The sequence below is a fragment of the Cupressus sempervirens genome, chromosome 9 (genome assembly GCF_028749045.1).
Source record: "Cupressus sempervirens isolate cs-2001-9-10 chromosome 9, ASM2874904v1, whole genome shotgun sequence".
In the NCBI taxonomy this organism is placed as follows: Eukaryota; Viridiplantae; Streptophyta; class Pinopsida; order Cupressales; family Cupressaceae; genus Cupressus; species Cupressus sempervirens.
In genome coordinates this window covers 647,379,429-647,395,007 of record NC_143126.1, presented here as the reverse complement: position 1 = coordinate 647,395,007, position 15,579 = coordinate 647,379,429, and the positions used below count along the sequence as shown (strand labels likewise).

General features: G+C 39.4%; 1 protein-coding gene across 1 annotated transcript in view; it reads right to left on the bottom strand.

Moving 5' to 3' along the window:
- Nucleotides 1-2,039: 2,039 nt before the first annotated feature.
- LOC149540400 (putative glycosyltransferase At3g07620) overlaps nt 2,040-15,579 on the bottom strand; it is a 52,525-nt gene continuing 38,985 nt past the window's right edge. The window contains exon 2 of the mRNA XM_089801502.1: nt 2,040-2,544. Within this exon, the coding sequence (XP_089657628.1) occupies nt 2,061-2,544 (484 nt within the window). The 3' untranslated portion in view covers nt 2,040-2,060. The remainder of the gene's footprint in view (nt 2,545-15,579) is intronic.

Here is a 15,579-nt window from a genome sequence, read left to right as displayed (position 1 = left end):
GTCATGAAAGGACACGTCTCCACAATGTGGAGCCATGTTTGTTCATGGCATGGCTCTTCATTTAAACAAACTTAGTCATAATAACCCAAATTTGTTAGTACTTAACCAATTTATTATTGCAAATCATTGATCTGGATAGAAGGTGAATGGATCAATTGCTCGATCCAAATTATGATCCAATATATGTATGCTCAATCATTGCTTAGTCAATTCTACACATGTATATCAGATAATTACTCGATCTGTACCAAGAGAATAATATAATCTGCAAATTCAAATTTTAGTATACTTACTGTGATATATAGAACTTTGATTTAATACAAGAATGATGTCTTTGTCTCCAAGGTATATGAAATGATCATTCTTATTAAGCACAAGAACTATGTATAATGCACTGACATACACATATATAATCAATACAAGCAATCATCCTTAGATTTGACCGAAGCTACTATGTATCAACAAAAATGAACGCCAAAAACTAGTTTGAAATACAAAATTGAGTGTCGTCATCAAGAAGCTTCGTGATTTCAAAATTTGTAATAAATATTTTTAGTGTGAGGCTAACACGACTAGTTAACTAACTCGACAATTACTACTGGAGTCAACAATAACTTGTGACGCATAATGTAGATTTTATGTGTTATAACATACACAACATGAGATTAGGATTTTTAACTCTGAGCTATTTCTTTCTTATTACACCATACCCACCTAAAACTACACAATAATTAAATAGTTCCACCTTTCTTCAAAATTACACGGTGCAACCTTTTCTTTTTCAATAGTTAACTATTCTTCTTTTCTTGTGACCGCAACTTCTTCCGATAACAAATGTCATTTGTATATGTTAATCTTTATTTAACCAAAAGTTGAAGTCATTTTCGTTGGACCCACACCCAATGGATGCCAATGCATGTCAAGACGTGTCTTTTTGTCACTTTCTTGGTGTAGCATGTCATTTTTTGTGTCACAATAGACGGCTCTTAGGTCTCGCCCAAATTTTTAAGCAAGCCATAGGAAGAAATTCAAGAACATAGTCCCAAGTTATTCGATTGATCATATGATTCAAAAAGCACATGTAATCAAAAGCACATCTTAGAATAGCATCAAAACCAGCTCATTTTTATTAACCTTAGGCCTTATTATGGCAAGACAACCCCACATAAAATCTTCTACGAAATGACATCATTAATTACTCGTCCTTTTAATTCCAAATTGTTCCATTTATTTCTTTTAGAAAACTAAAACCACCATGCATTCATTTTTGAGAACCAAAACAAGAACCTCAATGGAGATGGATATTATAGCATCACTTTTGTACTTAAATCTAATCACTACAAAAGATGATTAAGTCTTCAACTCAAAGTTCTCAAAATCACACAAGTCCCTAAATAAGATCAATAAAGGCAGAAGCATGTGAGTTCAAGTGTTTTGAGAGAACACTAGTCCAATAACAGTTTTAAGCATCTTAATGTACCATTAAATTTTCAACTTAAATTCTGAAAATTCCCAGGCCATGATCACTAAAAGTAGAAGCATGATAATTAACTTTTAGAGAGAATACTAATGCATCAAAATATCTCCACGAACAATAAGATTTTCAGCTAAACATTCCCAAAATCACACTTCGGTCCCTGGAAAAGATAAGTAGAAGCGTGTGAGTTTAATCGATGGAGAAAGTAATAGTCCTTGAAGCAACGATTCTCTAATTCTCTTTATTTCAGCACATTGAGCCTCATATAGGTACCAGGTTCATAGGATGAATGTTACTACATTTAGAGCCTCTCACAACACTGAACTATTTAAGAGAATTATCTTGTAATGGAAAAAAATGTGGAAAAAAAGCGTAGTTTTGCTGTCTCAAATATTTTTTGTGTAATTAAAAAAAAAAATTCGAAGTCAAATTTTTATTTTAAGCACACAATCCTCTATTTTAGGAGGAAAACAAACCAGTACCAGAGGTCAATGACCATACGAGGACTATAATCAGATAAGTAGCTCATCAACACCAAAATTTCAGCCAAACCAGAAAAATATGACGAAAAGAGATGTCTACATTATGAAAACAAAGGAAATATGATCCCTCTTCTAAGCCATAATTGGTAAACAGTCATAAGAAATGAATCATAATCTTGTGGAGATGCATTCCACTTGAAGTGTCTTCTCACTAGACCCAGATTTGCAAGAAAGCTTGCATACATTTCCTCAGAAATAGAAAGCAAGATTGCCTTGAGGTTTTGAACATCATTGTGGCTTATAACAATTGAGAATTTACTCCAATCCAAAACATTGGCAAAGGGAAGATCATAGTAATCAGAAATGATAACGGGAACACAACCAAAATGAATAGCATCTGAGATCCTAGCTGTATTCACTTCATAGCCTTTAACATGTAGACAATACTTGCTTTTTGTCGAGCCTTCACGTGAATCATGAAATTTTCCAGAGATAAGCATTGAAGTATCATTCTCCCACATGTCAATTAGTCGCTCACGAATTCTGGAATTCTTCTCTCGCCCAGCAAAAAATGCCAATGTGGTCCTACATATTTGGACATACATTCAGCACTCAAGGAAAATGTGCAAATTATTGACAGAAGAGATGCAAAACCAATATAAATAGCAGTATTCCACATGGAAGCATCTCTGGAGTTGTGTGATGTCCCAAGCATTCCAGGACTACAAAGCTTGGAGAGAATATCCTACCTTTTTGGAACTTGACAGCCAGTTTCATTTGGTGCACAAAAATAGAAAAAGTAGCTAAGGGAAATCAAATGTTGATAACTCTAAAAACTTGAAGAGAGAGAATTGTGATTGTAATTTCAGCATATTCCATTCAATTTTTTATAACTACGCTTTTAGTTAGATAGCTTCCATCTTCCCCTACCATCCCCAATCTTCAGCGATATCACAATGCAGAGCATCAAGGTTCTATTCAAAACAAATAAAGAGTTGCATCTGATATGGGACAAGCTTGTAAGCATTAATTTGCCAGCCATATGTATTTTTATCAAGTGGAAGATGACTGTCAAACAATACACACAGGAGAAGAAGCATATGGTGCAAAAAATTTAATAACGATTCTGACATTCTGTCCAAACCTTTTTTAAATCATCAGGAGAGAGTAACTATAAGAGACACAAATTGGAACGTTTTAAGCATAAGACAGTTATGATTCAGGTGTGGCTGTAAACAGAAAGATCTGCAGTATTTGCCTCAAAAATAGAAAACCAACTACTATCTATACAGATGTGTTATGTTCGACAATACAGAACTGTTGTACTTACATCAACCAACATGACAACTACCATGTGGTACCTAAGTTTATAACTTTGCCACGCTAAATTTTAGTATTGTCGCAAGCTAAAAGCTATCCCCCAAACCCCAATTTCCCAATGAAAAGACAATAACAATTAAGGACATCTAGTCATAAAACATCTCTAACTGAACTTGCTAGCAACTGACTATTTAGCTAAGTCAATAAAAAAAATGCACCAATTTATATTAATCTACATGACCGTATACAAAATATGTGTGTTCCAAAAAAAACACAAGCCAGCTGCAAGACAACTCTCAAACTACATAATTGAATCTTTCATTAAGCCTGAATCATGCTGGGTTAAACAACCCCGCTCCTAAACTACCTATACTGTAGCAGCCATAGGCATTCATGCTCCACCATAGAAGAAATACAATCACAATCGTTAAATTATAGATAACAAATTAAGGAATACAACTCTTGTAAAAAACATCCTGACAATGACATAATATAAAGTTCGCTTCTGGATTCAATTATGTGTATTTTTTAACATCAACATTTCGGATCACACTATGTGATCCATCAAGATCAAGAATGATTTCACATGATCAAGTAAACACCTCTGTAAAGCAGATTCTATTTCAAATTGACAAGCACACACCTAGGGAAGGGAAAATCACCATCAGTTTTTCATTAAAAATTGACCGATACAGTCACCACCCCAATGAAAGTAATTTTTATTTTCTGAATTCATGACAGATTCACACACACAGGTGCAAGAGAAAAGTTGCCATCAGATTTTCCGAAAAATTGAATTATAGAGTCACCGCTTTAATGAAAGTAATTTTTATTTTCAAATTCAAGACAGATTCACACACACGAGTGCACACCAAGGGAAAAGAAGCCGATACATTTTAAAAAGGTTCGCATGTACAGGCATGTGCCAGATCGAAGAAAAAATAATTCCAAACATTATGTCCAAAATTGCTTTACAAGGCAGATGCTCATCAGTAGCAGAATGAGTTTCACTTTGAAAGGTTGTCCCATACACATGGGTGTGCATCCTAGAGAAAAGGCCAACTAAGTTTGTAAAAAGTGTCAAAACGCATATGGAGGTGTGTGCCTGTCCACAGCTGAAGGTTTTACGTTAAACATTCGGAAATAATTCATATAGGTGCCCATGTTAAAAGGCCAACCAGCAACTCGAAAATGAGATGTGTCAATCAATAGAGGAAGTTATTTATTCATATCATTAAGGCTTTTTCATACGTGTGCTAAAACACTGCTATAGATAGTAGAGAAAGTTGGAACACCCATCGAGAACAGAAGCAGTTATAATTAGCACAAGAAGGAGCATTGGACAAATTAAACATTACACATAAATAAAGGGGCCAAGTTCCATTGTTTTGCAAACAAACTTCAGTCCAAAGCAGCAGCAAAGACCAGGTTTTGACAGTCCTATTTCCAAGGATCAGTAATCAGCAGTTCCCAAGAGTTATTTTAGACAAGCTGCGCAACATCGAGTTCTTTAGACAGTGAAACTTCACCATAACACTGCTATCAACAGCAGGAAGTTGTTATAACAGTGACTATTGAACAGCAATAGACACCTCATTTTTTAATAGAAAATTCAGTCATTTCAAAATATGTGAATGACAGCAGCCTTCACAATTAGTTACCATCTACAATTGTGATCTTAATAAAAAATACCTGATATCAGCATACTTTTCACCATAAATGCTGGACATATCAAACTCAGCAGGATTTTCTAGGTATAATTGGCTAGGTAATTGAATAATTGAATCATCGGGTAGGCAATGCTCATTGATAAGGAGGCAACTTATTTTGTCATATTATAATGTTCATTTTCAAAGAGGTACAGGAAATTGTATCATCAGCTACGGGATGCTTATTGATAGGGAGGCAAATTTATTTTGTCATATTATATTGTTCTTTTTAAAATAGGTACAAAGTTGCTAAAAGATGCAACACCCATGTCAGAAAGTCTTCTTTACTCCAGAAGGGTATTGTGATTCCTCAAATTATTAAATATGTTTGGAAAACTAATTGCAATACAAGCAGAGTATGCAAAGAGATAATTAAGGACTCAAACAAGGTAAATTAATAAATGGAAACTTTATAGATGCACTCAAGTGCTGTAGAATCCAAATCATACCAATCATGCTCTAGGGTTTAACTAGTTGGTGTGATGTATTTTTTACACCATTTGAATGTAATGCCCCCATTTTTAGCAGGTTCCTGAAGTTCACTTGGTCAGTTCATCATCATGACCCTTGTGAGCTAGCAGTGGGATTTGAGGGTCTCACTTGTGGGGTTATAGTTTTTCCAGCAGCCTATGGTGAGTTCTGGCTTAGTTTTGAGGAACTTACTATTTATAGTAAGTCAACAATTGGTTCTGATGAGCTTAGATGAGTTGGAGGAGTTAAGTGATGTTCTCAGTTTTTATTTCGAACTCTTGGTTTGGGATCCAAGAATCTTGAAAAGAGTTTCTATTTATAGTAAGTCACCCGTCTGGTTCATTCATCTTTCTTCATCAAGATCACTCTGGTGTTGACAGATTTCATATTCTGATGCTTCTTCAATCATTTTTGCAAAATGGGTGAATTATTATTATTATCAAAATAATGAAACTCAGACCCGACTCTGACTCGGCAAGGGCAATTTGACTTGTGACCCGGCTCGGACTCGATCATGACTCGGCAGAGACTCAACGAGTCAAGGTATATTAATAGAAATATAGAATATTTGATGACTTGGTGCAGGTCATTTTAACCCGGCAGGGGTAACCCAACTCGCAGACCCGGGTGACTCGCGTGACTCGCAACGAGTCTCGTTACTATGATTATTATTCATCTAAATATATTGAGGTTGCTATTTTTGTTGCTTTTGTACATTGGCTACCTTAGTGTCATAGCTTGTTGGAACCAAGTTGGAAAGTTTTAAATCATGGGCACTAGAAATGGCGACCTTGTGTATGATAATGTTATGATATGGTTGAAAAGGTCGTCTTTGGGAGCCAGAATGAAATTAATAAATTATATTATGGCACATTATAAAATGATGATGTGTTGAGGAAGCTTCTTAAGTAAAGTTGAATTTGGGAAACTCTGTGCCAATGGGGGTTATAAATATGAGCTCGTTTTGATGGAAAAGCATCCAAATGATTATTTAATTTGTTGCAGGTCAAATCTTTTTTCTGAGTTTTGGTTTGGTACCCTTGCTGACGTATAAGGGTTTTAAATTCTGAGAATTGCATTTGCAATCACTTTGCAATTTAGCTGCTGAGGTATAGCTAAGATTGCCCAACTTCTCTACTGTGTATCACTGTAGCTGATCTGTCTTTTAATTCTGAAAAAACTGGCAGCTGCAATTATAATCTACAGACTTGTGAACTGGTTTTGGAAATTGCTGTGCATTTTGGAGACTGCAAATATCACCTGGAGCAGTGCTTGGTCTTACTACAGGCCTGCTTTCAATTCTTGAGGCCTGCATTTACTAGTTTAGGGCCTACGTTTACCTGTAAGAGGTCTGCATACAAAGATTAAAGGTCTGCGATTTGAAATAGAGACCTGCGTACAGGAAAGAGGAGGCTGTGTTTGAATTTGAAGTCCTGCAATCTGTTTAGGGGGATCTGCATTCAAGCTGGTAGCCCAGATTGCTGCACAAAATTCCCTGTTGCTTGAGACTCAGTCATTGGCAGCAACATACCACCTAGCTTCTGCAGCAGAGTATTGACGAGAGCTGACAGGAGCGATTGGGATTTTGCAGCATGTTACAGGTTCCATTTGACATGTATTTGCAGTATGTATGCTACTGAAATGTAAGAGCGAAATTTATAATAAATTCTGAGTCGAGTTATTCGCTTGCTTCAGCATTCTAGCATTTTTTCTTTATGCATATATATATCAATTTGAAAAGCCAAAAACTTAAACTGGAAGGAGCATTAACATCCTAAAAGAAATCTGAGTTTAGCATTCGGAATTTCTAGTATATGTCTATCATTGATATTTCAGCATCATGCATATTTCAAAGTCACAAAAGGCAGATATATCCAGCATTAAAAAAAACAAGTTTCCCCAAATACAAAGAGACAAAGTTCATTATAGTGGTGACAAGTTTGTTTGCCAAGTGTTGGACAAAACGCCAAATTACTGATTTAGCAAAAGAAATTGATGTGTGATTAGTCATAACCAAACGGGGGTTTTACATTGAAAATCAATTTTAGTATTCAAATGTGCTTATTTATCTGGCTGACTATGTTTTCATAACTTTTTCCAATGCTCTTAGGTTGCAGATGTGTGGCTCTTCTGAGAAGCTTTGTCCTATGTTTAATTCTTTCCCACAATATTGAATTCTTAATTTCGTTATAAAATATCTGCACTCAGATGTGAAGGCGGTCAGTTTTCTTTGTCTAAGCATTGATTATGGTGTTGGAGATTGTAGTTGTGATAGAGATCTTTATCTCTACAAATTATTGAAAGAAATTGGTGTGATTAGTCATAACCTGATGGGGATTTTACATTGAAAATCAATTTTAGTATTCAAATGTGCTTATTATCTGGCAGACTATGTTTTCATGACTTTTCCCAATGCTCTTAGGTTGCAGATGCTTAGCTCTTCTGAGAAGCTTTGTCCTATGTTAAATTCTTTCCCACAGTATTGAATTCTTAATTTCGCTATGAAATATCTGCACTCATATGTGAAGGCAGTTAGTTTTCTTTGTCTAAGCATTGATTATGGTGTTGAAGAGGATTTTTATGATAATAATTGTAATGTTAAATATAAAGACATCCATTGAGGCATGAAAATACAAAGAGTTGTGCATTTGAAAATGAAGTCATATTTGGGGAAATTCAAGAGACCTTCAGTTGTAATGTGCAGAGTCTTTCTATGTGTTATATATATCGCATCAAGCAAAAGGCAGTGTACACTTGAACATTTTATTATCAATAAAGTGATTTTTGTTGTGTGACTGGGTTTTTCCCTTTATTTTAGAAGGGTTTTTTCCCGGGTAATTTCTAAAGTTTATTGTATCTCTTTTATGCTTTCCTTGTCATATATCATTCATTTATGGTTTAAAATCCTAACATAGGGAAACATCATAAATTGCAGCCCATGCGATTTCACGTCGCATAGCACCTCTGCTTTGACCCAATCAAATCTCCACCTAAGCCTCTCTTCTGTTGATGTTTGGTAGCTTTAGTTGGATAAACTATGTGACTAAAGTGCATATATATATATATATATATATATATATATATATATATATATATATATATATATATATATATATATATATATATATATGAGATACTATATAATTAAATAATCATTTGTTATTATATTAATTAGATAATAATGGATAGACATGTCTCTCTCTGTCTCTTCCTTAATATAAACAAGAGTTATATCGCTGCCATTTGAAAACATATACCATAATAGGCAATGCAAATACATTTGCAGCGATCATCGAAAACCAACATGGTATCAGAGTCATTCTGCAAATGTAAGGAAGGTTAGAAAAGACAGAAGAATATCCATTGAACAATAAGTCAAGGGTGTCAAATCCTTGGCATGAAATGTTTTATCAACTGACTTTATTATTTTGATTGCCTCCTTGTTTCAGCATTGTGATTTTAATGAAACAGTTATTAAATCGTTCGAATCAATTAGGTTAGAAGAAAATTTCTCATCAGAGATCAATGTTTGTATTGAAGTGGAACCAAAGAGCAAACTAAAACTATTGTAGAACCCTAGCGGTTGTTCATGGAATAAAACATAGTTATACACAGAAATGAAGTTTTGGTCATTCTATTCTTAAATATCTATTTGTGTTCAAATTACTAACAATTGACATCGAAACATGGATTTTTCCATAAGAAGTGATTAGTAATGGCGCGAAAAAGTGATTTCTCGAAGGTGGTTCAAAAGACTTAGTGTTCCCAGTGGTTGTTCATGGAATAAAACATAGTTATATTCCAGAAACGAAGTTTTGGCCATTCTATTCTTAAATATCCATCTCTGTTCAAATTACTGACAATTGACGTTGAAACATGGATTTTTCCATAAGAAGTGATAAGTAATGGCATGAAGAAGTGATTTCTCGAAAGCGGTTCAAAAGACTTAGTGTTCATATTTGAATGATAAATGTATGAAGGATTTTCAATGACTATGTCAAACAATATTAATATGTCAATAAATTGTGAAAAGGGATTTTTTTTCCACGTTGGAGATAACTCAATCGCATTTGATAGTATGAAGAATTAACAATTCCAAATCATATTGTTTCTTTTGGGATAGAAGGAATGAAGGCCGAAAACAAGGAGAATTAGATTGAATAAAGGGAGTATAAAAGAATAACAAATATAAGACCGAAAAAAAGAACGAATAAAAAATAAGTAGCAAAAAACCCATAAAAAACTCTCAACGTGTCATTATTCACCGACATCTGCAGCAGCCCAAAATTGGGGGGGGGTCATTAGGAAAGATATACACTACGCTGGGATTGATAGTAAAAGGAAAGAAGTATATAGAATTCAAAAGAAAACATGCAAAGAACACTGCCCCCATGACAAGTATGGAGCGAATGTCACGTACATGGGAAAATCAAATAGTACATGAAATGAATTCGATATACATTGCAAACCAATAAAAAAGGAGATCTAACGCATGAGCATATATAAGGAGAACATTGTCCTTACCCATAAAACAGATGATGTTAGCGGAACACCAAGGTGGATGCGAATAAGGATGAAGGGGCTGACCAATCATATGCTTATCCTATGCGACTTAACCAGTACTAGTTGCAGGGCCTAAAACATGAGCAAAGGCAATTTGTTAAAGAACAAAGAGACATCGAGAACCAACCCAATAAATGTAAGTATAAGGTACATGTTAGCACTAAAAATTATTTGTGTAGTATTCCATTTCTATATTTTTTGTTATACAAAATATTATAAATGAAATATAAGTTGTGATAAATGAGAAAGGTTATATGAATATTCATTACCATGTTTTACATTTATATACATGTAAGAATTTATAAAACATTGTTATATAAATAATGTGTATTCAAGAAATGATTGATATTTTTTAGATTAATACAATATCTTAAGTATTAGGGTGAAAGAAATTCAGTATTATATGTATAATTACCACATCAGCATGACGGAGACAATTAAGGATGTTGGTTCATTGCAATCTCTCTCTTCTTCTTTTTTCTATAAGAACTATATGCCTTGTGTTTACCGTATAGGTAAAGTAAATGAACGCATACAGAAAGTAACAGTAGAACAGTAGCATAATATTCGCAATAGTAAGTGAATGATGAATGATGCTTTACAATGATCCCAGACGGGATATAAATACTACCGCCGAACCTTCCCGAAGGAGTCCGTCGGCCACAAATATTCTATCCGCTACAAATTATTTACCCCCGGACCGTCGGCTACGGAATACCAAAATACCGCCGGACCGTTGGCTACAGAATATAGAAACATCGCCGAACCGTCGACTACAGAAACACCGCCGGACCGTCGGCTACAGGAACACTGCCGGACCGTCGGCTACAAGAACACCGTCGGACCGTCGCCTACAGGAACACCGCCGGACCGTCGGCTACAAAATACAAAATACTGCTGGAACCATCCAGTCGGCTAACACCATCCCCCCCAAAAAGAAAAGTCGTCTCCTGACGACTTCATCCCGTTACATCTGTAGCCTCTACTAACACAATACTGTCTCCTCAAGCTGACCTTGATAGCCACCTGTGCTGCTTTCTCTGTTTTCAGTTCCTCGGTACCCTAAGCCAAGTGTCGCTGCACTACCTCCAACCGGATGATCAGCTCCTCCCGAGCTCTCTACGCATCCCCCCAGACAGCCTCACAGCCAACACCTGCTCCCACTGCCTCTGGTACACAGAAAGTCCATGCCTGCAGCAACTTCAACTCTTCTCAACTGGTCAGACTCCCACGGCTGATATCCGCCACGACTGGGGGTCCAGGGGGCAACGCCCCCGGCAGGGTCGAGGGGCAGCGCCCCCGCAGGGTCCCGGGGCAGCTCGAGGGGCAGCGCCCCTCGCCGCCAAGACCAAATTAACACTTCGCAACCCACACAGGAATGCACGGATCACACCATTTCTGTCATTATCTGCCGATTCTGCACTCTTTCTGGCAACCACGAATGCGTCCCCTTCCCTTTGGCATCATCTATCACTCATTCTGAACAACTTGATTCTGTCTTTTTTTTTTAAGTACTAAACCTCTGACTCTGCCTCACCCGCGGCCTTCCTGTTCTCCCTGCGACCTTTCTGTTCTCTCCGCGGCCTTTCTTTTCTCCCTACGGCCTTTCTTTTTCTTCCCAAGACCCATTCTTCTCCTACCCGCGGCCTTCCTGTCGTCGCCCGCAGTCTTCTCTCTTACCGTCGGAGGTTGCTAAAAATTCTGGCGGAAATGATTGTAAGCCCGCGGCTTCACACTCCGCGGGGGTCTCTTGCCCGTGGACCCGCGGACTTTCAACTTCACTGGCCGCGGACAGCTGTTGCCCGCGGGGCCTCCAACTTCGACGCCCGCGGGGTCCTCCAACCACTGTTGCCCGCGGGTAGACTTGCCCGCGGGACCTCCCGCAGGTGTTGCCCGCGGGGCCTCCGGCAGGTGCTGCCCGCAGGGCCTCCGGTGGATGTTGCCCGCGGGGCCTCCGGTAGGTGCTGCCCGCGGGGCTTTTCCACGGCTCTCTTTTTTTTTCTTTTTTTTTTTTACAAAATTTTATTTTATTTTATTTTACACATCAAATGACAGAGGTACCTCCATTTTGCCTCCAGGCGTCATCATTCTGCAACGACAACGGAGTCAGCTGGCCATCTTGTGAAAGCGATGGAGTCTTTCTAGCACCATATATTTTGAATTTGGATCTGTTGACTGTCGGAGGTACCTTCTGCCTATCCAGGGTTGATAATCTGATCGCTCCATTGTCGCCGACCTTCCGAATCTGATATGGTCCAACCCAACTGCCCTTAAACTTTTCCACTTTGATTTCATTTTGACTGTCGTACGCCTTACATTTGTTCTGTGCCACCTCTGTCGCCCACTGTGCCTGCGGTCGTCGCACAACTGGATTATTTCCTTGCTGTCGGTGCCCTTCCACTAATTTTATGCTGCAGTGTGACCTTTTCTTTCCGCACGGTCTATTCACCATGTACCGGACAGTGGAATCTTTCGTTTTTTTGTGTTCAAACTGTGTGTTCTTCCGCTCAGCTTCAGCCATAGCAGCTTTTCCTTCTTCCGCTTCCTTGCATTCTTGCGGACATTCATTTTCCTCCTTTTTCTCATCTTCGTCAACCCTTAGCATATTGCAACTCGGAAAGAGTTCGTAGTCTTCTATCTGCCAGTGGTAAAGGCCATTCACTGAGTCCAGGTCGTCGTCATTCGATCCTCCGTCAAGTCTCAATACTCCTCCTTCATCCGGTTCCATTCTCCTCTTTCCTTCATCATCACTCTCGCCTTCACTGTCAGAATCTGACAATGCTGCCTCCTCGCCAACCATTTGCGTGTGCAGGTCAATTATGAATCTTTTGCCTCCGCGCTCCATTGATAGGGTATTGCGTTTCCAATCATGTTTTACTTTTGCTTGCACCAACCAATCCCGTCCCAGAATAGCATCATAGCCTTTTCTTTTTAATGGAATGACTACAAAATCCAATAAAAATGGTTGCGTACCAATTGTTACCGATTGCGCTTTCAGAATTCCCAACGGTTTGATTCCATGTTGGTCTGCCGTGAGCAACTGAAATGCAGGTGGCCACAACGTCGATTTTCCCAACTTCTTCCAAGTATCCTCCGGTAAGACATTCACGCCGGACCCTCCGTCAACAATTGTCTCTGTCAAAACATTTCCCAAAATCCCCATCTCAACGACCGCCGGATGCCGTCCGGAGGTGAGTGCCAGCAGCATTGGGTCTGTTGTCATTACTTCCCTACTATTCCTTCCTGTGTCCTCCGGTGCGTTTGAAAACGGTGTATGATTCAGAATAGCCGTCCGTAACTGGGGCATTGTGAGAAGGAGGTCACTTATCTTGACCGGTATCTCCGTTTGTAAGATCTGTCGTACAATGCTTTGTTCTGCGAAGTTCTTTGCCAAGGTGATGTCCTTCAACTGAGATGTTTCCGCCGACGATGCCTTTGCAATGTCCGCCTGCACTTCCCCCACTTTTCTCTTTTCCTCCGCTTGCCTCCGTGTAATTGCCAGAACCTCCTCTACATCCGTGCCGACAGTGATCAAATTTACTCCAGCCTTTGGACACTTGGAATCTTCGTGATCGCCGGGTCCGCACCATCTGCATAATAATTTCGGTGTGTTTTCCACTGTACAATCTCACGCAAAATGACCCCACAAATTACACGCTCGACATTGAACGATCGGTCGTCCGTTTGCATCATATTGGGTTCGACTTCGGCCTCCATTATTATTGTTATTATTTGCATTGTTGTTATTTTGCCCTCTGCTATTATTCCTATACCCTCCGAGTGTGGCACCATCAATGTTTGCATTTCCGGTATTGCCCGACGGGGAAGCCTGCTGCGTAAGAAGCACTTGCGGAGATCCTCTTGTCTTCATGTTAAAAGGACAGTCCTTTGTCGAATGGCCCATGATCTGACAGATGTCACAGAATTGGTTCTTCGGGCACGATCCCTTAGTATGACCGTTGGTCTTACATTCCGTGCACCACAGTTCACTACCTTTTGGCTCCTTTTGCATGTTTTTAAACTCCATCATTCGAACCATATCCTTCTGTAAGGCACGAACCTTTTTGCTACTACCTTCGTCATCGCTGCTATCATCTCCGACAGGCTCGTCGTCATCAGAATCAGAGGCGCTAGTTTTCTTCTTCTTTGTCTCCTGCGCACTTTCAAGGTCCAGTGCTCTGTTATAAGCATCGGCATATGATGATGGTGGCACAATTTTCATTTTCCTCCGTAGTTTCGAGCGTAGGCCGTCCACAAACCACCTTTTCTGCAATCCGTCCACTGGCTTGCTTTTCATTTTGTTTACTAAGTCTTTTAATCTCCTGGCATAGACGCGGACCGTTTCGTGCTTCCCTTGCTTGGTATTGAAAATTTCTGCTACGATTTCATTATCATCCCGCAAGAGTTTAAATTCCGCCAAAAACTCCTTTTTAATGTTATCCCATGTATCCAGCTTCTGCGGATCCATATCCGAAAACCAATCAATTGCAACACCCCGTAGGGTTGCCGGAAATTGCCTAGCCCATTCGTCGGCATCTGTGATTCCATTTGCCCGCCAGATCGTCTCACATGTCTTACAATGTCGGAGAGGGTCAGCTGTACCATCGCCTTCAAATTTCGGTAATTTTTCTTTGGGTCCCGCCATAACTCTGGAGGTCGGCACTCCCACACCGGCAATTGGCACTCCCACAGCAGCAATCGGCACTCCCACACCGGCAGTCGGCACTCCCAAACCGTCAGTCTGAACTCCCACAGCGACAGACTGGTCTCCCACACCGGAGGTGTCGACAGCTGCAAACCTTGGTGAAGACGGAGGATCCTCCGAAATTGTTTCCCGCGGAAGTCTATCCTGGACGAAGAGGTCACTCCACGCTCGTGCTTCATCGGCACCGCGAGCCATGCGAGTTGATGCTCTCCCGTCTAAATTTTCTTCCCTCGGCGAACACAAATTCAAGAACTCTTCCCGTGCTTCTTCCACCAATTCCACCCGCTGCCGAGTCTCCTCCAACAATTCCTCCGCACTGCGGTTGCCGTCGGCAATTCTTTGAAATCTTCGTCGGCGTTCGGCTTGCTATGCTAGAATTAAATTCTCTTGCGCAATACGGATTCCATCTTTTCCCTTCACCTTATTCCGATCCTTGTTAAGCTGATTTGGCATTAATCTTCATTCCTCCCACCTTCCAAATTCATAAGGCAACGGCGCCAAATGTTTACCATATAGGTAAAGTAAATGAACGCATACAGAAAGTAACAGTAGAACAGTAGCATAATATTCGCAATAGTAAGTGAATGATGAATGATGCTTTACAATGATCCCAGACGCGATATAAATACTACCGCCGAACCTTCCCGAAAGAGTTCGTCGGCCACAAATATTCTATCCGCTACAAATTATTTACCCCCGGACCGTCGGCTACGGAATACCGCCGGACCGTTGGCTACAGAATATAGAAACATCGCCGGACCGTCGGCTACAGAAACACCGCCGGACCGTCGGCTACAGAACACTGCCGGACCGTCGGCTACAAGAACACCGCCGAACCGTCGGCTACAGGAA